General features: G+C 51.2%; 1 protein-coding gene across 2 annotated transcripts in view; it reads left to right on the forward strand.

The window, feature by feature from the left end:
* The window catches only part of MLLT1 (MLLT1 super elongation complex subunit), a 65,573-nt gene that overhangs the window by 23,419 nt on the left and 14,973 nt on the right, over positions 1-27,181 (forward strand). Inside the window, exons 4-5 of one of the 2 annotated variants that reach the window (XM_045776696.2) lie at positions 21,857-22,000; positions 25,347-25,472. In XM_045776696.2, coding sequence (XP_045632652.1) covers positions 21,857-22,000; positions 25,347-25,472 — 270 coding nt within the window. The remainder of the gene's footprint in view (positions 1-21,856; positions 22,001-25,346; positions 25,473-27,181) is intronic. The other variant, XM_045776697.2, reaches the window with a different exon arrangement.

Below are 27,181 nucleotides of genomic sequence, written 5' to 3' on the forward strand. Positions count from 1 at the left end.
TCATCTCCCTGTTGTCCTCAGCCCCAGCTTTGGTACCTCTAATCTGCTTTCTCTTCTGTGGGTTTGCCTATTCTGGACATTTCATGTGAAAGGAGTGGTACAATACGTGTCCTTCTGTGTCAGGCTTCTGTCGCTCTGTCATGTTTGCAAGGTTCCTCTGTGTTTGCAGCGGTGTCGGTGCTCCATGTCTTTTTATGAGCGAGTAACATTCCTCTTATCCTCAGGAGTTAGGTTCTGTAATGTCCCCGCCAACACTGAATTAATAAAGACTGAGCCACTGTCACCGGGGGAGGGGAGCACAGGCTTGGGTTCCTGGAAGCCTCTGGTCACATGTTCTTCAACCGATGGCTCCCTAGCCTTGCGCTCTGAGTGTTTGCGTTTACAGACACCTTATTTAACATACACTGTGGCTTCATTAGCCCTGAGTTCACAGCCAGCTGCCCGAACCCGTCTTGTCTGACACATGTATTTTCTTTGTAAGGCGCCTCACAGCCAGCCTGGGTTTAGGCCCTAGACAGCGTCATGCTTGGGGCCCTTTCAGACCGTAAAATCACCAGCGAAAAGCACAAAAATGTGACAGCCATGGCACAGGATACACCACGAGAAGGACTCTTGCTCTCACCCTGAGAGCTGTGACGGGAACGCGGAGTTGCACCTTGTCCTGAGTCCGTTGGGAACAAGCACTGGGAGGCTCAGAGTTGTCACCCCCTCCGTGCATGTCTGGGAATGACTGCGAAAGCCACAAGTGTTGATTTTCAGTTTATAAATACATTTTAGTGAGTAGCCAAATTCACAGATAGGGAATGCATGAACGGTGAAGAGCTCCTAGGCTCTAATTTATTTGTTCATCTGTTCAGTCTGACATTTGGGCCGTTTCCACTTACTCACTGTGTGAAGTGTGCTGCTGTGGACATCCTTGTACGTGTTCATGTGGGAACTCCGGTTTCGATTTCTTTTGGGTGTGTACCGAGGAGTGGAATTGCTGGGTCCTGTGGTAATTCTGGCTTTAACCTTTATGAGGAGCTGCCAAACAGTGGTTCCACCGGCTGCACCTTTATATTCCCACCAGCAGTGTGTGAAAACTCCTCAATGCTTGTTATTTTCCATTAAAATTTTTTTTTATTATAGCCTTTCTAGCGGATATGTAATGGTATCTCATTGAGGTTTTGATTTGCATTTCCGATGATATTAAACATCTCACGTGCTTATTGGCCATTTGTATATCCTGTTTGGAGAAGCAGCTATATGCATCCTTTGTCCGTTTTTTAATTCAATTGTCTTTTTGTTGTTGAGTTATGAGAGTTCTCCATATATTCCGCATCGTAAACGCTTACCAGATGTGTGACTTGACAAATATTTTCTTCCGCCCCATAGGGTGTTTATCATATTCTGATAATGTCCTTTTATGTGTTAAAGTTTTTGATTTTTAAATGAAGTTCAATTTATCTGTTTTTGTTTGTTGCTCACACTTAGCATATAAACTCTAAGATTCCATTGCCAAATCCGAAGTCGTGAAGGTTTATCGCTATGTTTAACTTTCATAGTTTTACATCTTCTGTTTAGATAGTTGATGCATTTTGAGTTAATTTCTATATATGCCATGAGGGTGGGGTCCAGGTCATTCTTTGTATGTAATTATTCGTTTGTCCCAGCACCATTTGTTTAAGAGACTAATCTTTCCCTGCTGAGTTGCTTTAGCGCCCTTGTTGAAAATCAGATGGCCATAGATGTTTGGGTGTATTTCTGGACTCTCAATTCTATTCCATTGGTTACTAGTTTTCATTGTTGTAAATTTTTTTTTAAAGATTTATTTATTGGGGGAGGGAGAGAGAGCGAGAGAGCGGAAGCGCACACAAGCAGAGGGGAGGGGCAGAGGGGGAAGGAAAAGCTGACTCACTGCTGAACAGGGAGCCCAATGTGGGACTCGATCCCATGACCCACATCATGACCTGAGCCAAAGGCAGATGCTTAACCAACTGAGCCACCCAGGTGCCCCCCCCATTATGTAATTTTATAGGAGGTTTTGAAATTAGGAGATGACAGCCCTCTGATTTTGTGGGAGTTTTGTTTATTTTTTAATGTGGTTTTGGTTATTTGGGGCCTCTACGATTCCATATGAGTTTGATGTTTGGCTTTCCCTTTTTGCAAAAAAGACCACTGGAAATTTGATAGGGATTGCATTGAATCTATAAATCACTTGGGAGACATTACTCTCTTACCAATATTGTCTTCCAGTCCACGAACATGGGATGTCTTTCCATGTAATTAGGTTTTCTTTAATCAATTTCCTTCAGCAGTCTTTTGTACTTTTCAGTATACAAGTCTTTTATCTTCTTGTTTAAATTTATTCTTAGGTATTTTATTCTTTTGCACGCCATTATTAGTGGAATTATTTTCCTAATTTTCTTTTCGGAGTGTTCATCAATGGTGTGTAGAAACACAACTGATTTTTGTGTGCTGATCTTACACCCTGCAACTTTACTGAATCTGTTTATTTTTGGGGGGGGCTTCTTTGAGATTTTGTACACGTAAGCTACCATCAACAAGCGGAGATAATTTTACTTCTTCCTTTCCGGTTTGGATGCCCACCTCCCTCCTCCCTTTTTTCCCTTCCTCTTGCCTCATTGCTCTGCCTGGGACTTCCATTACGGTGTTGAATAGTAATGGTGAAAGTGGTCCATCTTTATCTTGTTCTTGATCTTAAGTTTTAAAGCTATGGCTGAGTTTTCAGTGTTTTGCCTTGGAGTATGGTGTTCGTGGTGGGTTGTTCATAAATGCCCTTTCCAGGTTAAAGAAGCCCCCTTCTATTCCTAGCTCTCTGAGTGTTTTCATCATGAAAGGGCCTTACATTTTTTCAAACACTTTTTCTGCCTCCGTTGAGATAATCATGTAGGTTTTTTTCCTTTGTTTTGTTAATGTGTTGTATTACGTTTTGATTGGTTTTCTTACATTGAACCACCCTTGCAATCCTGGGATAGATAGCAGTTACTGTATAATCTTTTTTCATTTAAATTCAATTAGCCAACTGATAGTACATCATTAGTTTCAGGTGTATAATCTTTTAAGAGTGATATTGGATGCTAGTATTTCTTTGAGGATTTTTTTTTTTAAGATTTTATTTATTTATTTGACAGAGAGAGAGACAGCCAGCGAGAGAGGGAACACAAGCAGGGGGAGTAGGAGAGGAAGAAGCAGGCTCCCAGCGGAGGAGCCTGATGTGGGGCTCGATCCCGGAACGCCGGGATCACGCCCTGAGCTGAAGGCAGACACTTAACGACTGTGCTACCCAGGCGCCCCTCTTTGAGGATTTTTTTATTCACAGGGAATATTGGTCTGTTGTTTTCTTGTGGTATCTTTGCCTTTGATATTGATGTAATGCTGGCTTCACAGAATATGTTAGGAAGTATTCCCTCCTCTTCTGTTTTCGGAAGAGTTTGAGTAGAACTGGTGTTAATTCTTTGAATGTTTGGTAGAGTTTACCAGTGAAACCATCTGGTTCTGGACCTTTCCCTAATGACTAAAGGCGTTGAGCATGTTTTCATATGCTTATTTGTCATTCTCTCTGAGGTGTCTGTTCGAAGTGTCTGCCATTTTCTACAAGTTGAGTTGTCTGTTTTCTTACTGAATTTGTGAGATTTCTTTATATTTCTGGATATCAGTCCTTTATGATACTCATTTGATGGCTTGTCTCCTTAGTCTCTCAGCAGTGTCTTGCAAAGAACAGAAGTTCTTGATTTTGATGAAGTCCATTTTATTGAGTTTGCCTTTTCTGGTTTGTGGTGTGTGGGTGTTTGTGTGTGTCTGTGACATAGTATTTGCCATTTTAGCCACTTTTAAATGTACCATTCATCGGCGTCAAGTACCGTACAATACTGTGCAACCATCACTACTATTTCCAGAGCTTTTTGATCATCCCAAGTAAAACCAAGCCAGTGAAATAACAACCTCTCCTCCTCCTGCCCCTGGTAGCCTCTGTTCTACTTTCGGTCTCTGTGAACGTGCCTGCTGTAGGTAGCTCAGGCAGGTGGAATCATACAGCACTGGGCCTTGGTTAGTTGGCGCTTTACTGAGCGTCGTGTTCTCAGGGCTCATCCGTTTTGTCGCGCGGGTCAGTGCCTCGTTCCTTTTTCAAGCTGAATAGTATTCTGTTGTGTGGACATACCCACCACATTTGGCTTTTCCATGTATCTATCTATAGACGCTTGGGTTGCTTCCACGTTTTAGCTACTGTGAACACTGCTGTTAGGAACGTGAGTATAGAAATATCTCTTTGAGATCCTGCTTTCACTTCTTTTGGGTCTATATCCAGAAGTGCCGTTACTGGAGCATATGGTAAATCTATTTGTAATATTTTGAGGAACCACCATGCTGTTTTCCACTGCCGCTGTACTCTGGCGAGGTCGTCGAGTGCAGTGGCCAAGAAAGAATTCTTGAGACGTTGTATGGTGCAACTTAGTAAATTTATGTAAATAGCGCAGGGACAGGACCCATGGGCAGAAAGAGCTGCGCTTCTGCTGTATGAAGCTGGTGGTTATATGCGTAGTGCTCCAGGGGGAAGGGACATGCAAGGAGTATTAGATCATAAATGTCTTCTTCAAATTTCTACTCGTAAAACTACTTTTGCAAGGTTTCTCTGGCGCTTATCACTCAGTTCCACGTTAACTATCGGTGAGATGCATAGGCAGTCATGAGACCCTTGCGGAATGTAGCAACCAGCACGTATCTGATCCTTATCAGAACTATTTAGACGTCAGCCTTCCAGGCTGAAGGTGAACATTTTTCTGCTTCTATCCCTCATCAGTATTGAAATTTTAACAACATGAAGTCTTCCAGTCCACGGACATGGATGTCTTTCCATTTATGTGCTCTTTAATTTCTTTCAGCAGTGTTTTGTGGCTTTTATTGTACAAATCTTTTACCTCCTTGGTTAATTCCTAAGTATTTTATTCTTTTTATTGCTATTGTAAGTAGATTTGTTTCCTTAATTTTGTTTTCACTTTGTTCGTTGTTAGTGTATAGAAATGCCATTGATTTTTTTGTGTTGATTTTGTATCTCATAACTTTGCTAATTTATTTATTAGTTCTAACAGTTTGTGTGTGTGTGTGTGTGTGTTTGTGTGTGTGTGTGTGGGGTGTCTTAGGGTTTTCTACATATAAGAGGTTATCATCTGCTAACAGATCATTTTACTTTTTCCTTTCCAACTTCGATGCCTTTGTGTTTTCTTTTCTTTTTCCTGCCCAGCGCTCTGGCCACGACTTGCAGCGCTATGTGAAATACAAGTGGTGAGAGGCGCCCTTGCCTTGTTGCTGACCTTAGAGGCAGAGGGCTCAGTCTTCACCACTGTGTGTGGTATTGGCTGTGGCTTTTCCATATGTGGCTTTTATGATGTTGAGGTAGTTTCCTTCTGTTTCTAGTTTGCGGATTTTTTTTTTTTTTAATCACAGAAGGGTGTTGAATTGTGTCCAGTGCTCTTTCTTTATTGAGATGATCATGTGATTTCTGTTCTTTTTTTATTTTTTATTTTTTTATTTTTATTTTTTTTTAAGATTTTATTTATTTATGTGATAGAGAGACAGCCAGTGAGAGAGAGAACACAGCAGGGGGGGTGGGAGAGAAAGAAGCAGGTTCCCAGCGGAGGGGCCCGATGTGGGACTCGATCCTAGAACGCCGGGATCATGCTCTGAGCCAAAGGCAGACGCTTAACGACTGCGCCAGCCAGGCGCCCCTCTGTTCTTTTTTTAAATATTGCTATACCTCAGATAATTTTATACTTAGGAAAAAAGTATTTAATGATAACCGATAACCTAGGCCAGGGGCTATGTAGCCCCCATGACCCTCACACAGCCCCACAAAGGGGTAGGTTCCGTTTTACAGGTGGGAAAATGAAAGATGAGGGAAGTGAGTCTGCCCAAGGTTCCACAGCTAGGGTGAGGGAGGGCCCAGAGTGATCTGCTCTCATTTTCCTCTCTGAGTTCGGCCCTCCCTTCTATTCTTTCTCCTGGCACACTGTTCTTTTGCTTTTCCAGGGTATTTAAATGGATACGTGTTTATCTGTCTGATGTCTGGCCCTCCCACTAGAACGTAAGCTCTCGAGGGCAGCGCCCCGCCAGTCTCGCTCTCTGCTGCGTACTGGCCTCCAGCACAGAGATCGCACCGGGTAAATATTTGTGGAATGAGTGACTAAATGGACGGACCAGATGGATTTTGGAGGGGCAGTTGGGGGCGTCAGGAAGGCTTGTGACACAACAGCATCCCCCACCTTTTTAAAAACTGAGATGAAATTCGTAGAACAATTAACCAGTTTCAAGTGAACAATTCAGTGGCGTTTTAGCGCATTCGCAATGTGATGCAACCACCACCTGTACCTAGTTCCAGAATACTTTCTTCAGCCCAAAAGGAAAGCCTGTCCCTGGTAAGCGGTTGTTCCTCATGTGACCTTTGGTGTCTGGCTCCGTCCAGTCGGTGGAACATGTGTGAGTTCATCCACATTGTAACATGTATCAGAGCACCGTTCTTTTGCACGGCTAACATTCTGCAGTGTGTCCCAGTTCGTCTCCCCATTCATGCGCCGATGGACATACGCGCTGCGGGCAGTTCTTGCTGTCGTAAATCATCGGCGGCTGTGAACACGTATGTGCGTGTGCTTGTTTGAACACCAGTTTTCCGTTCCTTTGGGTAGATGCCTAGTGGAGTCGCTGGGTCATATGGTATTTCTGTTTAACTTTTTTTTTTCTTTTCCTTTTTCTCTCTTTTTAAGTCATCTCTACGCCCAATGTGGGGCTCGAACTCATGACCCTGAGGTGAAGAGTCGCACGCTCTTCCAACTGAGCCAGCCAGGTGTCCCCATGTGTAACTTTCTAAGGGACCACCGAACTGTCTTCCACAGTTGCTGCACAATTTTACTTTCCCACCAGCAGTGAGTGAGGGTTCGAGTTTTCTCTGCATCCTTGCCAGCACTTCCTTCCTTTTTTTTACTTATTAGTGTTTCCAATCATAGCCGTCCTAGTGGGTGTGAAGTGGTATCTCATTGTGGTTTTGAATTGCATTTCCAAAGTGACCGATGAGGCCAGGCGTCTTTTAGTGTGCTGGTTGGCCAGTTGCAGATTTTCTTTGAAGAAACATGTATTCCAGTCTTTTGTTCATTTTTTAATTGAGCGTTCTGTCTTTTTGTTGTTGAGTTGTGAGAGTTTTGTGTACATTCTGGATAGGTCCCTATTTTTAAATGCCAACAGCAAAGCATGTTATTGGGCAGAATGAGTGGACAACATGAACGTCCCTGAGTTGGGAGCTCAGGGTCGTCTAGGGGGATCCATACAGTTGCCCTCTGATCCCATGTTGACCCAGAAGCCTTATACGAGCTGTGGTTGATTTATTCCTGTGGAAAATGAGCTAGAGCATTGGTTGTGGCCTGGGAGAGCTTGCTCGGGCTGACCCAGGACAAGGTGGCGTGTTCAGGACAGGTGAATGGATTCCTGTGTGTCCTAGGACCAATCAAGTGAGTGGAGTTTTGCTGAAATGCTCCCTTCATATCTGCATGTTGTCTTGGAAGTGGCCAGATGCATTTGAAGCCCTTCTCTCTCTCTCTCTTTTTTTTTTAAGATTTTATTTATTTGACAGAGAGAGCGATAGAGCACAAACGGGGAGCAGCAGAGGGAGAGGGAAAAGCAGACTCTCCACTGAGCAGGGAGCCCAATGAGGGGCTCAACTGCAGGACCCCAAGGCCATGACCTGAGCCAAAGGCAGACGCTTAACTGACCAAGCCACTCAGGCACCCCCAAGAAGCCCTTCTTGTTTCAGTGTGTGAATTACATTTCATACAGTGGCTGTCCAGTAGAAATATATAAGCCCCCTGTGTAATTAAATTGTTTTTAGTAGCCACATTTAAAAATGTCAAAAAAGAAGCAGGTGAAATTAATTTTAATAATGTAATTTAGTTAGCCCACTATGTTTAAAACTTTATCATCTTAACAGGTTATCAATATTTTTAAATTCCTGAGATATTTTGTACTCTTTTTTCATACTAAGTCTTGGAAATTTGGTATGTGTATTACATGTCCTGAATCATGTCAATTTGGACATGAAATTCTATCAGAAAGACTTGATCTGTATTTATTCCATGTAATTCACATGCGAAGAAAGCAGTAGCTTCACAAACTCAGGTTACTCCAGACGCACATAAAGGGCTCTCAATAACAGCTGTGTACGGACGGACTATCTCACAGTCCAAGATTTTTTTTTTGTAACTTTTAATTTTGAATTAATTTTAGAAACACAGAAGAGTTGCATATACTGTACAGTCTTCATGTTCTCCACACCCCACTTCCCTAATGTTTATGTTTCCCATGACCACGGCACACGGTATGAATTTGGATTCAGACTTCAGAGTTCCCCGTTTCCTAGTGTTCTTTCTCTGTTCTGGGATCTGCTTCAGGATCCTACCCTGTGTTCAGCACCATGTCTCTTTTGCCTCCTTCAGTCTGTGCTGGTTTCTCTGCTTTTTCTTGTCTTTTCTGACCTTGACGTTTTAAAAATACACTACCACGCATTTTGAAGAATGCCCCTCAACTTGGGTTTGTTTGGTGTTTTCTCATGATTAGCTGGGGTTGCAGATTTTGGTAAGAAGACCGCAGAGGTGAAGAGCACCGCCCCCCCATCACATCGTACTAGGGAGGACCTGATAGTGACTTGACTTATTACTGGGGACGTTAGCCTCGATCCCTTTGTTGAGGTGCTGTCTGCCAGGCTTCCCCGCAGTAGCTACTATCTGTCTCTTTCCATACTGTGCTAGTTATTAGAAGTGAGTCAAGTCCAGCCTACACTCAAGCAGAGAGAAATTAAGCTCCACATCCTGGTGGGCGTGATTCAGACCACCATGGTGACTGGTATCGATTTGGAGGAGATACTCTGACACTACGCAGTTGACCTGTTTCTTTTTCACGTTTCTTCTAGTTTTAGCGGTCCCTCAGTGGTGTTCTATGACGATCTGTTTCCTTCATTTCTTTCATTATTCATTGGAATTTTTCTGTACGAAGTATTGTCCTTTCTCCCCCATCTATGTACTTATTCATTCGTTTATTTATTTCAGTATGGATTTGTGGATATTTGGTTTTTTCTTTGGATTATGATCCAGTCCTATAATTATTATTATTTTCAAACTGTTCTCACTCTGGCCAGTGGTACTTCCCTCAGGGGCCCCCTGTACTTTTCCGTTTATGGTTTTCTGGGTCCTTCCCTCACTTCTAGGCATCACAGGGTGCTCGAGCTTGCCTTGGGTTTCCCTGCCCCAGCCCTAGAATCAGCCATGTCTACAGGGGCCCTGATCCCTGTTACTAAGGAGCGGGGCATAACAGCCAAGGTCTGGGAGTGAAGTGTGCTTTTGCTCCTGGGGCATCAGTGTGTTTGGGCCTGTCCTGTGACAGAGCTGGGGAGTATGTGCCCATGTCCAGCTGGCCCCTGAATGGCATGGCTTTGAACTGTGTAGGTCCACTTAGATGTGGGTTTTTTTTGGATAAACACCATTCAGGACCATAAATGTATTTTTTTTCCTTAATATTTTTTAAATAATATTTTCTTTTCTCTAGCTTACTTTATTGTTAAAGAATACAGTATATGATAATGTAACACTGGTCAATAGGAGGCTATTAGTTGTTAACTTTTGGGGGAAGTCAAAAGTTTATATGTAGATTTTTGACTGCTGGGGGTGGGGTGGGGGGACATCTCCAGCCCTAACCCCTGTGTTGGTCAAGGGTCACCTGTGCTCACCACCCCCACCTGTGTGATTTCTGTTTCCGTCTGTTGGCACGTAGATCTCAGTAACAATCAGCTCATACCGATGCCTCCGGCTCCAGTCAGTCTTGCACCAACAAGCCTTTTCTAACATTCCTCCGTTGCTTAGTTTAACTTTCTCTGGAGGGAGAAACCTGACCCTCATTATCCACAATATATTTGCTTATTGTTGAACTCCAGTGGACTGGGAAAGTAGTTTCCGAATTGCTGACCAGTACTCCTGGGAGAAGTAAATTTACCAGCTGGAATATGGTGTCTGTGTGTAGTTTTTTTGGTCTTGGGCCTTCTGGTGTCTGGCGAAAACACAGCTTCGTCACTAGGTCATTTATGACAGCTCTGTCCCTCCATCTTGGCGGTGTGGTTATGTCTACATGTGTAGTATGGTTAGGTTCGTTCGTCACAGTCTACATTCCAACTTGGACCCCTCCTCCGGCCCGTCTGGCTATTATTATCGTTGGGGTTTGTTTTCAGTGAGACTCACTCCGGGTTTTGACATGCGGTCATGCGTCCACCACAACAGTGCCCGCGGAACAGTTCCAGCCTCCTCCAAGCCCCCTCGCGCTGTCCCTTTGAAGTCAGTCCCCTTCCCCCCTCGTCCCTGGTAAGCGCTCATCTGTTTCCCATCCCTGTAGTTTGGCCTGTTCCAGATTGTCGTGGAAATGGAAGCACACAGCATGCAGCCCTTTGTCTATGCAGAATGCGCTGAAGACTCACCCGCCGCTGCCTGAACGTGTAGCTCATTGCTTTCTATTGTGTGGCCGCGCTGCGGTTCGCTGGCCTGTTTGGGGCGTGAAGGACATCGCAGTTGTTTCTGGTTCTGAGTGATTATGAATAAAGTTGCCCTAAACATCCCCAAAGCCGTTTTTGTGTGAACCTAAGTTTTCAGTTCACGGGGGTAACGATACCAGTTGGTGTGGGGTCGCTGGTCGCTGGAGCAGGTGTGTTCGGCTTTATAAGACGTTCCAGACCCTGGCTGTTCTCGGTGCTCTGCATCCTGGCCTGCGCTCAGCACGGTCGCTTGTCTCCATGTGCTTTTCTCAGGGGGTTGTGTGTTGTAGCTCTCTTTTTTAAAAAATAGCTTTATGGAGATACAATTCAATACCATATAATTCATCCATTGAAAGTGTACGTTCCATTGGTTTTCAGGGTATTCACAGTTGTGCAACCATCACCACCAGTTCCAGAACATTCCCTCACCCACAAAAAAACTGTCACTCCTCCATTAGCAGTCAACTCCTCATCCTCCCTCCCTCGAGTCACTCGCAACCACCAATCTACTTTTTAGCTGTAGATTTGCCTATTCTGAACCTTTCATATAAATGGAGTCGTGCAGTATGTGGCCCCTTCTGACTGGCATCTTTTATTCAGTGACATGTTTTCAGAGTTCGTCCACGTTGTAGCACGCATCAGTGCTCCATTCCTGTTCATGGCCGGATAGATTCCATCGTACGCATGGACCACATTTTGTTTTTCTGTTTGTCAATTGATGTGTTGTTTCCACTATTAGCAATTTTGTGTACAAGTTTTTTTTTTTTTTTTAAGATTTTATTTATTTACTCGACAGGATAGAGACAGCCAGCTAGAGAGGGAACACAAGCAGGGGGAGTGGGAGAGGAAGAAGCAGGCTCCCAGTGGAGGAGTCCGATGTGGGGCTCGATCCCATAACGCCAGGATCACGCCCTGAGCCGAAGGCAGACGCTTAACCGCTGTGCCACCCAGGCGCCCCTTGTGTACAAGTTTTAGTGTGCATAGATGTTTTCACTTCTTTGGGGCACATCCATAGGAGTGGAATTGCTGGATCATGTGGTAATTCTAAGTTTCAGTTTTTGAGGAACTGCCATACCTTTTTCTGTAGCAGCTGCACCATTTTACATTCCCACTAGCAGTGTGCGGGTTCCAGCCTCCTCGCCCGCACATCCTTGCCAGCACTTCCTGTCCCTTTGATGCTAGCCGTCCTAGTGGATGTGAACTAGTATCCCTAAACCTAAACCTAAATTCCTAAACCTAAATCGTTAGGTTTTGATTTGCGTTAACCTGCTGGCCGATGACACTCAGCATCTTTTCGTGTGTTTGTTTGCAATTCATATATTTCCTTTGGTGAAATGTTAACAACTTTAGAGGTTGTTTTTTGTTGTTGTTAGTTGGGTTGTTTTCTTATTGTTGGGTTTTAAGGGTTCTTAATAAACTTTGGATACAAGTATTTTATCTTGTATTTTATCTTTTTGTAGGACTCATTCAGAAAGAGCTGGGGGATGTGTAGGGAAAGGCTTCCCTTAGGAAGCCAGGTTTGCTGAGACTTGGGGATGGGTGGGAGTTGGCAGGGTGGAGAGGACCAGGAGACACCCTTCCAGGTGAAAGTGTTGCAGGATTTTTTTCCTTTGTCGGTGCCCACGGTTGTCACACCACTTGGAAAAATGAAGAGGTAGACCAGACAGAGTGGTGGGCAGCAAAGCAAGGTTTATTGAGCGAGAGCAAAGTGATGGTACAAAGCTCCCAAGGAGGGAGGGGACCCGAAGGGGTTGCCACTGGAGTTTCTCAGTCTAGGGGTTTTTGTGGGCTTGTTGGTGGGCTTTTTAATCTGATTAACCCTCCCTGTGCCTTTCATCCTATCAGATTTTTGTCACCTATCTATCATATGGGGAAGGGGGAGGGCTCTTTCCAGGATGGTGTAAAATCCTCCTAAAGGTGGTTCCCTTGGGGCGGGGCGCTTGTCCCTGCCTGCCTGCCTTCCAACTATCCTTCATCAAAAGCAGCAGCACTATGGATGTGGAGAGTCGGGGCACTGGGGTTCCGAAGGGAGGCTGCGTGGTTGGAAGGGCAACTCAACCGAGGCACATTGGGAAGCCACTGGAGTGTGCCACTTGCTTCGTAAAAAGCCCTCTCGGGCCTGTGTGTGGGGAGTAGGGGTGCTGTTAGACCCTGAGTGAAGGGTCGATCCCTCTCATGCCTCTGGGTTCATCTGCCTCTGGTCAAGGCTCCAGAATGCCCAGCAAAGCGCCCATCTCATGCCCATCTCAGATTGTGTTGTGGTGGCACGGTCACATTACAGAGCAGATCTGCTTCCGTGTTTCCCGGAAGTAATCCAGTGGCTGCCAAACAGGAAGTACTTGTCTGTGTCCCAGATGGGGGGTGGGGCTGGGGAGCTGGAGCTTTAAAGTGTCCACATGGGAGGGAGGCTCCAGGGCTTGGTCTTGGGTATGGTGTGCAGGTGTGGGGGACGGGCCTGGGGGGCCGCTGCCCCTCCCTGAGCTGTGACCCCTGAGGACATGACCTGTGCCCTTCCTTCACACCCCTCCCTGGGCTAGGGCCAGCTCTTGCGGGTTCCTTCAGTTTTGCCAGTTGGTGACCCCATGATTTACCTGCTCGTGTTCAGGGCACATGGACCTTGGCATGGAGTTGCTGCTTTGGTTTGGTTTTGAGTCATTAGCTGAGGCCGGCGTCTGGACTCGGTAGTTGTTCTAGATCTAAGGCATTGTTTGATGTGACTTCATTTTCCTTGGGAATCCTCTTAGATCTGTTTTTTTTTTTTTTCAACGTCAAGCTGGTTCCTCTTAGTCCTGAGTTTCTGGCTTGGAGCGATTGGCAAAACCGAGAGGAGAGAAGGGAATCAGTTGTGAAATGGGAATGAGAGGTTTTCTACGCCCAAAGCGACTGCTCTTTCATTTCTGCTGCCATTCCGGCTTGGGGCCAGCGCCCTCGCCTGCGCCCTGTGAGTGTTTGTTAGGGAGTGAATGCTGGCCTGGGCTCATGTTGGTGTTGACCTTGCAGCTCGACTGTTTCGTGGTGAGATGTACCGTCGTTGTAATAACACACTCTGGGAGGAGGAAAAACCTATCAGGTGTGCACGCTGACTTTAAGAGAGAGCCCAGTTTTCAGAAGTGGCCAAGTGTAAACAAGTTCATTTTGGTTATTTGCTGCTAATATTAGACATCCTCCCTGCCCTCCACCCCCACCCCCTATAACTGCCCTATTATTGGACAGTGCGCCCCAGCCGTCACTAACTCTCCGTGGCTTTACTCAAATGCTATTATCTGAGGTCACAGGAAGGGCATTTTGGTACATTTTATTAGGAAGTTTGCATGAATTTATTTGGAAGGGTTTTTTGGTTTTGTTTTAAAGTAAGTTAAAACAGTGCTTGCCAGCTTCCGAGCCATAGGCCCTCAGAGGCATCTTCTTGGACACATCCTGGCTGACCTGTGTTCTGGGGAAATACCCACGTAGACAGTGTGGTAGGATCAATCACAAGCTGGCGGTGGTCCCGGGGCCACTGAATCCTGCGCTCTTCTGCCCCCCGCCCCCCCAGTGGAAAGGGCCCTGGCCTCCAAAGAACCTCTCCCTTGGGCCGGGCGGGGCTTTTTCCACCTGCCCTCAGTTTGTTTACTTACTTTTTTATGATTTCATATTTTTTTTAAATTAACATATAATGTATTATTTGTTTCACTGCCCTCAGTTTAAATTGAGACTTGGTGGGTGAGAGCTGGTCTTGAGTGATTGGGTGGGGAACTCACATTCTCCCCTCCCAGCTTGCCCCCTTCTAGGGGCACTACCATCTCGGCCCTTTGCCCATACGTGGGTCAGCTTTTGGAGGGCTCTGTAGAGCTCAGGAGGCAGGCAGCCCTCTGCAGAGCCGGCTGCTGGCGGGTCCTCTGCACGGGGACAGTTGGCTGGTGGATGTAGCCCGGGGCCCAGGCTCACTGGGGTGGTGCCGGAGAGCCAGAACAGAAGAGACATTGTGCCCGAGACCCAGGGAAGGGTCAGGGGGCTGCCGAGTTGTGACAGGCCGCATGAATGCCAGCTTGCTGTGTGGCTCGGATTGTCTTTCCCTGTAGTGGCCTTCTGTTCCTCCATGTGGGACCCCAGAAGCACCTCTCTTTCCTAGAGGAAAATGTCTGGAGCAGCGCAGAGAAGCACCTTGAAAGAGCAAATGTGCGTGAGAAGAGGCTCAGCCTGACCCCAGGACGCCAGGAGGGACAGTCTGCCCTCCCTGCTCTGGGCTTCTTAAGAAGGGGTGGAAGAATCGGCCTGGAGTCAGCTTCCCTGAGAATCTTTCCTGACTGATGGGTGCGCTTCCTGTGAAGATGGGAATCACGTAACTGAGTCATTTGCACTGTCACCCCCAAAGTGAGGGAGGGGTGCAGATGAGTAGGGTTGGACAGGCCGTAACATTAGCCCACCTCTGTGCTCACTCGGGGTGAGCTCTGGGCTCCTATAGCCTCAGTTCTGACTTGGAGAGAGGTTGTCCTGTGTTCATGGCAGAGCAGTTGTGGGGAGGACAGGAGGGCCCAGACTGATGCCACCTTACTGGCCAGAGCCACAGGCTCTTCTCCCTCCTTCCCTTGTACATCCAGGACCCTGTGGTTTGATTTCCTCCTCTCATTGAGGCTCAGAGAGGTGGAGTGGCTTGTCCAGGGTCACACAGTGAGTTGGCGGCAAAGCTGCTTTGGCGTGCAGAAGGTCTTGGACCCCAAAGCCCACAGTTTTCAGCCCACATTGCACTGTTTTCCTTAAGCCTTTTACAGTCATTTTTCTGCATCTAACTACAGAGGTGATGTATGTGGGCTGCAGGGAATCGGAGTCCTCTCTCCAGTCTGTCTCCTTGAAGTAACCACTATAAGCAATTAGTGAAGTCCTTCTAGAAACAGTTTTTTCTGTGGGGGTGCATGTGAGAGAGAGAGACAGGGAGGGAGGGAGGAGGGAGATGCATTTTTAAGCAAATACCTGTGGACCTCCGACATCAGTACCCCTAACTCTACCTCATCCTTGATCATGGCTGCGTGGCGCACCGTCTAGCTTAGACCGGCTGTAATGTCCCTGGTGTCTCCTGTTGAGGGACGCTGGGCACCTCTAGGCCTCTCACCTTAGGAATGCCTCAGTGACCTTCCTTGAACATCTAGAATCCTGGAAGTGGAATTCCAGGTTTGGTGGTGTTTGCTGTCCACAGTGCTCCCCTTGCTCTTTCCTGGGCGGGGGGCAGTCTCGTCGCCCCCATGCAGTCCCATGCAGGCGCACCGTGGGAACCGGGGGGCCGGGCGTGGCAGAGCTGTGTCCACAGGAAGACGCCAGAGGCTGTGGTCCGTAGACTCGAGTGCCTGACGTGGCCTTGACAAATGATTAAATGCCACCAAACCTCAGTTTCCTCTTGTGACGTATGGTGAGAGCGGTGACTAACTCCAAGAGCATTTGTGAGCATGAAGCCAGGTGCTAGCTAGGTGACGCTAGGACCTGGCCCCAGGGATGGCTCCCTGAGTGGTGCTGGTGGCCGCTTGAAGCCAAGAGCGAATCATTCACCAGGTGGCCAAGGAGGATCCCAGGGGACCCAGGGATGGAGGGTTTTGTTGGCCTTATCTGGGCTCCATGAGGGGCCCTGTCTGTGCCCTTGTCCCAGGTACCAGGAGAGAGTCCGTTCGTAGTCGGCGGTCGCAGATACCCAGGTGCAGAGCTGTGAGTGAGGCTGGGTGGAGCCAAGCCTGCATGTTAAAAGTCTTTTAACGTAGAAAACTTGGAAGTATCTCCCGAAGTGGAGAGAGTAGCAGGGCAGCCACGCACAGCACCTCCCCCACCCCAGCAGTTAACGCTGGGCGCTGGTGTACATACAGTGCTGTTCTCATTTCTCGCCCTGGCATTATTTTGAAGCCAGTCCAAGACATCTTGTCTTTTAATCTGTAAATATTCCGGTCTGTGTCTGTAAACGGTAAGACTTTTTAAAAAGTATCTAACCACAATGTCATCATAGCTGGGAACAAACAAATTAACAATTCTTAATATCAAGTGCCCAATTATGTCAGGTTTTTTTATTATCACATATATATATTCTAATAATTTGTTCAAATCAGGATTCAGATCAGGTCAGTGCATTGCTGCTGGTTGCTGTGTTTCTTAAGCTTCTTTAAATCTTGTGTCTCTCTCCATCTCTCTCTCTCTTTCTCTCCCTTGCAAAGCATTGTAAGAAGCTGTTTGGTTTGTCCCTTGGGGAGGTTGCTGCCTGCAGCCCTGTAAACTGGCGGATAGATATAGGGCCCTGATCAGATTCACGTTTCATTATTTTTTGAACCCTGGGACCTTCTGACAGGGGAATGCCAGACAGACCCTGAAAGGGAAGTGCGGGCAGGGCCCAGATGGCAGGGACATAGCCCCGAGGCCCTCCTCAGCTGGTGCTTTCTGGGTCGCCCGGAGTCTGGCTGCGCACAGGGTGGGGCGGTAAACCTGGGGGTCCTCCAGCTCCAGCCCTGCCAGCTGCAGGAGAGTGTGGGGCCCAAGGTAGCCGAGGGGCAGCAGCTGGAAACCGCAGGTCTGGTCAGCCAGCCCCACGGCTGTGGGTCATTGGCCTTGGCGTGGGCCCCGGCGGGGCCCCCGTGGCCTGGACTGCCCGAACGCTGTGGGCGAGTGCACACGCACTCAGCTTTGGGCATTGGCACCAGTTTGGCCAGTTCCTCTGCATCTTAGTTTGCTGAGTCTGGAGAGAGACGCTGGCCTGTGGCCAGTATCCTGGACAGTGGGTGGCTGCCTGCGGCCTGCACTGAGGACGTGTGAGGCCGGCTTCGGCTGCCTTTGCTGAGAGTGGGACACATGTAGGGTCTGGCTGGAATGACAAGGACTCCTGGGACTGTGGGCCCAGCACACCCTGAACTTGGCTGCTCCTCACTCAACGCGCTGCTGGCTCTTGGAGACGTTGCCGTGCCGCCTGCGTCTGCTGAGCAGCAGGCTGGTTTCCTGGGCTGGGGGCGTCGTGGACTGGAGGTCTCATCCAGAGGGAGCTCTGATCAACGCCTGGTGACGCCCACCTCGGCTGCCAGCAGCCGACCCAGGTCAGCAGAGCTGGACACACTGTGGGCGCTGGGGGACGGCCTCCGCCCAGCGCATGTGCTGCGTGCCCAGCTCTGGGGAGCCCGACAGCGCTCTTCCTGCTTTGCTGCAAGGGCCCGGGCTTCCAGAGAACACAGGCCGCCCAGAGTGAGCCCCGGCTTGCGGTGCACCGGCCGTGTGGCACCAGGCAGCCCGCCTGCTTGTTCAGTTTCCTCATCCAGGAAATGGGGCCACCGAGAGCACCCGTGTTGAGGGCTGTGAAGCAGTCGTATGTGTTAAGTGCTTGGAAAAGTGCTTGGCCACGGTGAATGCCGGGCACCCCGGGCTCGGCACCAGGCCTTCCGCTTCGCTCCACCCCTGCGTGCGGTAGATGGAGCCACAGAGCAGCCCTCCGGCATTCCCGGGAGCTCCTATTTTCCTGCTGGCGAATCCTGTGGCTTCCATCACCATCTGTCTGCTGGGTCTCCTAGAGCTTTTCTGGTGAAAGCGATAGCTTCCCTTTCTCGACGGCACCGAGCTGAGGCGATTAGCTGCCCTGTCTCATCAGATACTCCCACTTGTAGTTGAAGAAACCGAGGCTTAGAGAGGGCAGGCCTCCTGACCAAGGCCGGGCAGCCGGTGAGAGGTGAGCCCTCCGGCCTGGGCAAACCCCGTGCTCGTGGGGGGCTGTCAGGGATGTCCAGTTGCCTTTCCGCCGCCTGCTGGCATTGCCGAGGCGCCCGGCCACCCTCCCCTCCCTGACACGCTCCCTTAGCCGAGTTCCTTCATGGGTGCGGCGTCGTTGCACTGAGTCCACTCACAGAATTTTCGGGGAAATAGTGAAACATACTACAGAAGTAAGAGGAGTGCTTTAAGGAGCCCCCGTGGCCATGCGTGGGTCCAGCACTCACCGTGTGTAGCCCACTGGGGCCGTCTCTGGCTTGGGTCATTTTGAGCAAACCCCAGACATCGTGATTTCATGTGTCCCTGTTTCAGCATGTGTCTCTAGAAGATGAGGACTGCTTTTTAATAATAAGATAATTATACCAGTATCATACCTACAAACGAACAATTCCTGAATATCCAGGATCTAGAGAAGACCAATGTGTTGTGATTCATAAGTTTGTCTCTTAAGTTCCTTTTACTGTGAAAAGGAGTAAAGAAGGCAAGAGTCTTCCTCTACCCTTGCTTCTCTTTGCAGTTTGCTTGTTGCGGAAGCTGGGTCATTTGTTCCGTGGAGTCTGGTGTCACCTGGCTTTCTGTTGCTTTTGTCCCTGGATGCTCGTTATTTAGCACCGTCCTCGGATGTGTGTACTCTCGTCAGTTTGAACTTGACTCTGGAGCTGAAGTCCTCCGTGCAAGGTGGCGCGTTGGCCTTGTCTATGGCCTGTGTTTGTGAAGTCGGCCGCAGTTGAGGGACATGCCCCGATCACTGACCCACGAGGAAGTACAGAACAGCGGTGTCTGCATTCCTTCTGCACGCAGTAGCTGGCGGACATCCATGCAGTCTGCCTCTCAGATTGCTGTGTTTACCTCATGGAAAGGCAGAACAAATGCTTGATGTGGCTTGTTTGTTTGTTTGTTTGTTTTCTCCCTTTATTTGCCAGGTTCAGACGCTGCCCCCTGTAGTGACATGCTGCAGGCCAGAGGGTGTTTGCTTCCTGGGACACAGATCTGGGCTTGCTCTTTCTGAGCCCAGATCCCCCTGTAGACACCTCTGCCCCAGGATGTGGCCAAGCCCCTCTCTCCAGGTCACCTGTTGCCACCGCCGTCCCCCCTCCCATTGCAGCTGTAGCCATATGGACTCTCGGGGCTCTAGAAAGGACTGTGCTGTGGCCTGTGCAGCTTCTTTCCGCCCCCTTCTTGATTGATTCATGGCCCATCTCTGAGCCTGGCACAGCCTCCAGGGAACCTTCCTGGCCCCCTCTCCACCCCTACTGTTGGGTCATGCTCCATTCTTGCCCATCTTAACATTTCTTTCTTTTGACAAAAATGTCCTGAGTGGAGGACAGGGATCCCCACAGCCCCTGCCTCCAAGGGGTTCCCAGTTTGGTGGGGACACGTCTGCACTGTGACAGGTGCCTCCGTGAGGTTGGCACAAAACTGTGCAGGCACAGAGGGGAAGGCAGCAGCCGTATTCAAGGGTGTAGCAGAAGCTGATTACAGGGGCTTCCTTCTCTTCCTTAACAGGAAGTTGAGCAGCTGGCTGATGGCCCTGGAACAGAGATCCGCATGGCTTTCCTCCATGCTCTTCCCAGGATTGCTGACCTTCCAGCTAGGCAGGAGGAAGAATGATGCTGAGCCTTTCTCTTTACACTTAGTGTTTGACTTGGGAAGGCAAGCGCTCCCTAGGCTGACCTCATTACACTTCATCACTCAAACCAGGCCACGTGACCACCTCGGGCCAGGGGAACAATTTCCAAGTCTGCTTTAGGTGGGCCGGGGGTGGAAACCACTCTGGCTGACCCTAAGGGCTGCTGGGGGCAGGGTGAGGCCGGTGTTACCTCACTGGTTGGCATTGCCTTGGGAAGGCCTCTTTACTTGTCTTCTCTGCACTGGACTTGAGGCTCCCGGAAGGCAGAGTCTGTGACTCTTTCATTCGACAGGTGCACCTTCTACCTGTGGCCTAAATGGGAGGGGGGGGGCAAGTTGTCCACATGCAACTGCAGGACCCCACTCCTGTCCCCTTTATTCAGAAGCAGGCACAGGGCCAGCCAGGTTTCCACCCCCCAGGCGTCGCCCACTCATCAGAGCTCAGAAAGCCCCGCATGGGTCATGTAAACCATGCGACTGCTGGCTGGGGAGACGGAAGAGGAGGAGGGGGGGTGAGGCAGCCCGAGCACCTGGCTGCGGTCGGAGTAGAGGAATGAGGCTCAGCCCGGGCCTCTGCTCCCTTCTCCCCCCAGGACTGTGACCCTGCTGGTCTGGGTGGAAGGAGGGGTGGAAAAAAGGGAAGCGTGGGCATGCCTATGTGGGAGGCTCCGTGCTTCCCTTTTGCTTCATTGCCCCTGACTGCCCCATCCTGTAGTGAGAGTACCCTGACTCCTAGGGTTTTCTCTCCTGCTGGAGAGCATTTTTGAAAATTGCATATAATTCACATACCAGAAAATTCCCTTGTAAAGCATCCAAATTCAGTGGTTTTTTAGTACATTCACAGTGTTGTGTGGCCATCACAGCTTTCTAATTCTAGAACATTCCATCACCATAGGAAGCATCTGCATCCCCATCAGCAGTCATTCCTCATCGCCAGGCCCCGGTTCCTGACAATTGCGAGCCCCCTTCCCATCTGTGCAGGAGCCTGTTCTGGGCGTGTCACACGTGGACTCACACCCCGCGTGGCCTTCTGTGTCTGGTTCCCTCCCTGAGTGTCGTGGGCTCGGGGTCTGTCCCCGGAGCAGTGCGGGGCAGCTCCTTGCTCCCGTCTGCAGCTGAGTGACGTGCCCACGTGTGGAGGGACACGTGATGTTGACCCGTTCATCTGTCAGTGGACACTGGGATTGCTTCCACTTTCGACTGTTGTGAATCCTGCCATGCTACGGACATAGATGCCCCTGTGTTTGTGTGAACATGTTTTCATTTCTCTTGGCTGTGCATCAGGAGGCATGTATGGAGCGGTTACTCTGCAGTAAACATGGGGAGGGGCCCCCAGAGAGCTCTCTGGAGTGACGGCACTGGTGACGGTGTGCTCCACGTCCTCACTGCCATGTGAGCTTTCCCACTCTGTAAAAGAATCGCTGTGCTGGGGGCTGGGAGGTGTTATCTCGTGGTTCGGATTTGCCTTTCCCTGATCATTAGTGACATTGAGCGTCTTCTTGTGTGCTTGCTGGCCGTTTGGATGTCTTTGGAGCCATCTCCCCCTTCCAGGAAGGGAGCATGGGGTGGAGACTGTGGGATCACGGGCCTCGGGGCCTGGGGTCCGTCCTCCGTCCTGCCACTCCTCAGCCACGTCTTCAAGCCTCAGTCTCTCCGTTTGTTGATGGGTGCCATGAGGGTCGAAGGGGAGGGTGTGTGCCATCAGCAGGAATACTTCCGGTCACCGTCCGAGAATGTCATTCTTAATGATTTGTGTTTCTCTGTGGAGACTGCTTTGCTGGGTCCAATGCAAATAGTAACTTATTTTGGATAATGGAATAGACGAGAAGGAGGCACGCGAGGGAGAAGCAGGTAAGGGACTGAGGGGAGGGAATCGGAGGCCCAGCACAGGAGAGAGAAGGGGCTGGTGGCGGGGAGCGTATCTTGTGGCTGCCCGCCCCTCTGAGGTGAACTTCCTTGTTTTCTTTGTTGAAGGAGGAGCCCAGGAAGGTTTGCTTCACCTATGACCTGTTCCTGAACCTGGAGGGCAACCCGCCTGTGAACCACCTGCGCTGTGAGAAGCTCACCTTCAACAACCCCACCATTGAGTTCCGATACAAGCTCCTGATGGCTGGCGGGGTGAGTGCCCCTGCGCAGACGGACGCTGGGGAGGCGCCGGCCGTGCGGTCGTGCCTCCCGCGTGGCTTCTTGTGTTGAGCGGCCTCGGTGCTGGGGTGCCCGGGGGTCTCCCAGGCACGTCTCTCCAGGGTTGGTTGGGTGCCTGAGACCCGGAGGGGCGGCCTGCACGGGCAGCACCTGGCCGCCCTGCGTGGGATCCAGGTGTCCCGAGTCGGCGCCGGGGCGTTGTCAGCTGTGAACGACTAGTGACTACTTACCCCCAGAGTTTCCTGGTTGACTGTGGTTAATTAGCATCTTCCTCCATGGGAAGGAGGGGTGGGAGGAATGGGCGCGAGGCCAGTCCGTCAGCGTGGCGAGGCGCAGGAGCCAGCTTTGAACCGGATTGGCAAGGCTGTGCCGGGGCTGTGTCATCTGGGGAAACGGCAGTGGCTCTCTGTGGGGTTCCCTGATGATGCGCATTGCCTGGCAGTTTTGTCCTCGGGAGGCCAGACAAAGGCGTTAGCTCTCAGAATGCAGGCCTCTGAGGGAGCCGTGTGGCTGGGGATCTGTGTGTGGTGGCCGAGTGCTGGGAGTGCAGTTGAGAACCGGAGCAGGGGCGCTTGGTGTGGCTGGGACGCTTGGTGGTGGAGGAGGAGGGGTGCCTGGCAGTAGGCTGGACCACGTGTGCTGAGGGAGGGCCAGGCCGAGGACACGGGACGTCCCAGAGCCACCTTTCAGCGCCCCAGCATCACTGAGAGTTTGCCTAGCGGCCAGCCAGGAGGCTTCGGGCCAGGGCCGCGGGTGTGAGTGCGTGTGGCGGGGCAGGCCCACCTCCCCAGTGAACAAAGGGGTTTGGGTTGAGCTTCTGTAGGCCTCCAGAGCAGTCCTTGCTGTTTCAGTTGGAATCAGTTCACAGAGACGTTTGTCCTGAAGTTTGCCTGGGAGCTCTGGAAGAGCCAAGGAGGTGGGGAGGGCTGCTGGGGCCAACAGTCCCCCCCAGCTCTGCTTCTCCACCTTCTTTCTGCTGCCGGATATTTTCTGAAGTATTGTTACCCAGAGGCTCCATAGTCAACATTTCTTTGGGAGACACATGTGCACTTAGCATTCCTGGCCTCTCAGAGCTCCGGGACCAAGGGACTGTCCCTCTCTGGCCCCTGCATAAGGAGGTTTTCTTTGCTAAGAGGAGATGAAGGCTCGATGTGCATCACCAAAACATATAAAACCAGAGGGCGGAGGCGGTGGAGGGGGAGAGGTTGGGAGTGCAGGTCCGGGGAGCCGCTTGGGAAGGGCCAGTCCTGCAGGGAGGAGGGAGAGTCCGGCAGGTGGTCTCTGCCTGGTGCTCTTCACCCTGGGGCGGGCTGCCCGGAGAACGGACTGGTCGGTCAGGAGCTTTCTCACCCTTCGGGGCTGTGGTCCTTTGGGGTTTGCCCTGGGCTGATGGCAAAGCAGCGCTGTCTGGGCTTAGGAGCCGCCTGAGACCTTGATGGGATAGTGGCTCCTGACACGTGAGTTGCGGTCCTCGTGTGCCATTCTGGAGCGGAGTGCCCCCGCTGGGGCTGGCATTTGTCATCCTGTGGCAGATGACCGTAGACCCGCCTGTGTTGATGTCGGGGCTGGAAGAACTGGAGTCACGACTCGATGAGACGGGCCTTCCTTGCTGCCCCTGCACCGGCAGCCCCCTGGAGCTCTGTGGTTCCTCACCCGAGCTTCAGGCACCTCAGCAGGGACCAGGTCAGCTTTGCTCCTGCTAGATGGTCGGGGCTGTGCCCTCGGCGCTGTGTCTCGTCCTTTGTGCCGTTGGCAGTTGAGCTGCACGGAGTAGAAGCTCCTCCTGCGACTGAGGGTCTGGATGTCCATCGGGGGTGATGGGTCCTTGCAAGGCTCTGCGGCATCGGTGGCAGCAGAGCCGCTGGTTCACGTCACCTTCTCAAAGGGCTGCTGTTACGGGGGAGGGACAGGAGACGCGTTCGCTGCGTTGTCCTGGGGCTGCGTCTGGCTAGGACGTTAATTCGAAGGGAGAGAGGAGACCTGAAGGCTAGAGTGGAAGGAAAAGCAAGTGAAGGAGCACTGGGACCTGTCTGTGCCCCTGGGTTGGGTTGTCGTGGCTTCTTTGTGTCCCGTGAGTCCTTGCGGAGCCTGAGAGTGCGTTGTTCTGCCCGAGGTCCGTGCTGCTCAGCGGGGCTCTGGGTGTTGTGGGTCGGACTGTTGTACTTGGACAGGCTCTGGGGAGCGACTGGGGCCTCTGGCTTCGCTGCCTTGGAGTCGGGGGTCCACGGGAGGGGCACGAGGGGCTTCGCTGCCCCTGCTTTCAACTTGGTTGTCCCCTGATGCCAGCCTCCTCAGAGGAAAGGTTTGGCTTATCAAAGAATCCCAGGTGCTCAAGGTTATTAATGATGCTTCTTCTACTGAGCTAAATGCTTCCCCCCCCTTTTTTTTAATGTGCGTTTTATTTTTTTGTTCTGTCTCATCGCTATCTGGAGGGCTCCCTCTTTGTGGCTGGCTGCTAGTCGTGTTAACTTGTAGAGTCAGTATTCGGACAACTTGCCCCCAAGCCTTCTCTCCTTCAGCAGGTGCGGCAGGAGCCCGGGAGCCGCGCTGGACCCGGCGGGTGTTTCCCGGGAGCACCTCCTGGCAGGACCCCAGGCCCTTCCTCCTCGCAGCAGTTGGCTAACCGAGCGGGGCGCTCGCTGCCCTCCCCCGCAGGCTCGTGCTGCGGCTTTTGCAGAGAGCTGCGCCCACCCCCGTGCAGTTCTCTCCTGCCTCTGCCTCCCATGCTGCCGATTCAGTCACCTTCACCTGCTTGACAGCGGAGGCGGGCTCTCGGGCCCCCTGCCCCCGGAAATGCGGGACCCAGCAAAGTCCCCCATGCGCACGGCCATCAGAAGTTGCTCGCTCCGCCACACGGCTGCCCAGTGTGGGTGTCTGGCTGGCCTCTCGCCTTTCCAAACGTGCTTCTGGTCCTTCTAAACTGCAGCGTGCAGGTCAGCTTGGGCCACAGCTGCCTTCTCGTGCTTCTCGGCACACTCCGCGAGTCTTCCTGGCCTGGCCCTCCTGTCCGCCGCGCTCCGGGCTTTCCTTCCAGAGGCCGTGTGGCCGCACCTGGGCCCAGTCATCCTGGGACCCCGGCTTCTCTTCACTCTCCACCTCGAGCCTGCTTTGCTCCAAGCACTTGGCCCCCAGCCTCCCATAGAGGACATGCCTTTGATTCTTTTGGAAAAGTGGAGCTCAAGTCCTCCCTTGCCCCTCGTCCAGGAGGCAGCTCCCACAGCCTCTGGCCATACTCCTACAGGCTGACTTCCTCTTGCCAGTCAGAAATCCAGCCTGCCTTCTTGCTCACTGATAACGTCTGTCTCTTCTTTATCACTAGGTGATGGTAATGCCCGAAGGAGCAGAAACGGTGTCCAGGCCCAGCCCCGACTACCCCATGTTACCCACAATTCCACTCTCTGCCTTCTCTGACCCCAAGAAGACCAAACCGTCCCACGGCTCCAAGGTTAGTGAGGCGGAAGGCCCAGTCACATGGGAGCACTGGGGCCCAGTGGTGGGTCCTGGGCTCAGGGCGCCCCCTCTGCAGAGCTGGACCTTCCGTTCCCAGACTCGCTCCCTTGGCATCTTCCTCTTTGAGCTCTTTGCTCTACCTGGCAGCTCCCTGACACTTAGGAGGGATGGCCCCTGCTGGATTGCACGGATAGCCGTGTGATTGCAGGCTCTTCGCCCTCTTCCTCTTAAGGACAGAGAGCCTACCCCATCCTCGCTGCTCCCACTGTGTCAGTGGGCCTTAGGACCCCTCAGACAGGACCCTGAGAGTCTCGCGTGGTTGGGAGCCATGGACAGAGTGTTTCCACCCACGGCCACGGCTGCCCAACTCCCAGGCCGCCTGAGCGTGGCCAGGATGCCCCATCTGCCAGGACTGGGCGCCTCCTCCCTGGGCTGTTCCAGGCTTGGCCTCTTTCTTTGGGAGCAGCTCTCAGCATAGAATGCTTATTTGGGGGAAGGGCCAGGTGGGACGATGTGGTGAGAAGGCTCATTTCCCCCAAGAAGACACGCTTTTGTCATCTTGTCTGAGTCCTGTTGGACAGGCAGCATTCTGCCTTCTTGAGACCTCTCTCTGAACTGTTAAGCAGTGGCTCTGGAGCCCTTCGGATAGTGTCCTGATATACATATAAACTCATGAGCATGCGTCCTGTTCCCTTGAAGCTGCCTACATGGCTCTGTGTCCCTGAGGTCAAGCTCATCTGGTGCTCAGGGCACCTGCTTATCCTCCTGCTACTGACCCCACAAGTTCATCTACTTCTCATCTTTGCATTTCTCTTGCTTCATTCACTTGGTGGGTGTTGTGGGCTTGGAGCACCCCAGGTAGGACAGGTTGAGCTCTCAGGCTGTCTTACAGCTTTCCTTATCAGCAACACTGGAGGAGAGCCGCATCACCCAGGCAGGGTCTTTCTGGCACTTTCCACGAGGCCAGGGGGTTCTGACATTCCCAGATTTGTCTGACTTAAGCTCTCCAGATGTGTGTGGTATGGAGTGCAGCTCTGGGGGTCTTCCCCATGCCGGCCTCCTGGGCCTGTCCTTCCCTGAACCGCATGGAGGGTAAAAGGAAGAAAAATTCTTGCTGGAGATCTTGGTGCCTTTTCTCTCAGCCAGCCGGAGTTATTTGGGACTGTGCAGAATAGAAGAGTAGGAACTGATGTTTCTTCTGTATGTGTCACTTGCAAGCCACCCACACCCCGCGAAGAAATGCTCTCCTGGGTGGTCAGGACGTCACAGTGGCTGGCAGGGCTGCCTCTGCTGGGGCTGCTCGTGGCATCGCTCGCCAGTGTCTTTGAGATCCCCAGGAGCCCCCAGGCCAGAAGGGTGGATCTGCCAAGGTGGGCAGGGTTCTCTCTCCCCTCCTCCCTGCCCCAGGCTCTTTCTCTAGCCCCCCAGGCAGCGTAACTGAAGAGGCGCCCGCACAGGTTTCTCGGGCAGCGAAAGGCAGGCTCTTCTCTGCTGATAGTGCTCCAAGAAACCGTTCTGCTTGTGAGCCAGCAGTCTCACTCTGCTCTCCTCGGACGGCACAGCCTGTGCACCCGCCTCTTTCTCCAGCTGAGGACCTTCCTTTGGGCACTGGCTGTTCTCCCCCAGATTGGTTCTCTGCATCCTGGAGCCCAAAGGTCTGATTGGCCAGGCCACATACTCCGGGCAGAGGGGGCTGGGAGGGAA

This window comes from Ursus americanus, chromosome 14 (genome assembly GCF_024610735.1).
Source record: "Ursus americanus isolate L20-20 chromosome 14, mUrsAme1.1.p, whole genome shotgun sequence".
Classification (NCBI taxonomy): domain Eukaryota; kingdom Metazoa; phylum Chordata; class Mammalia; order Carnivora; family Ursidae; genus Ursus; species Ursus americanus.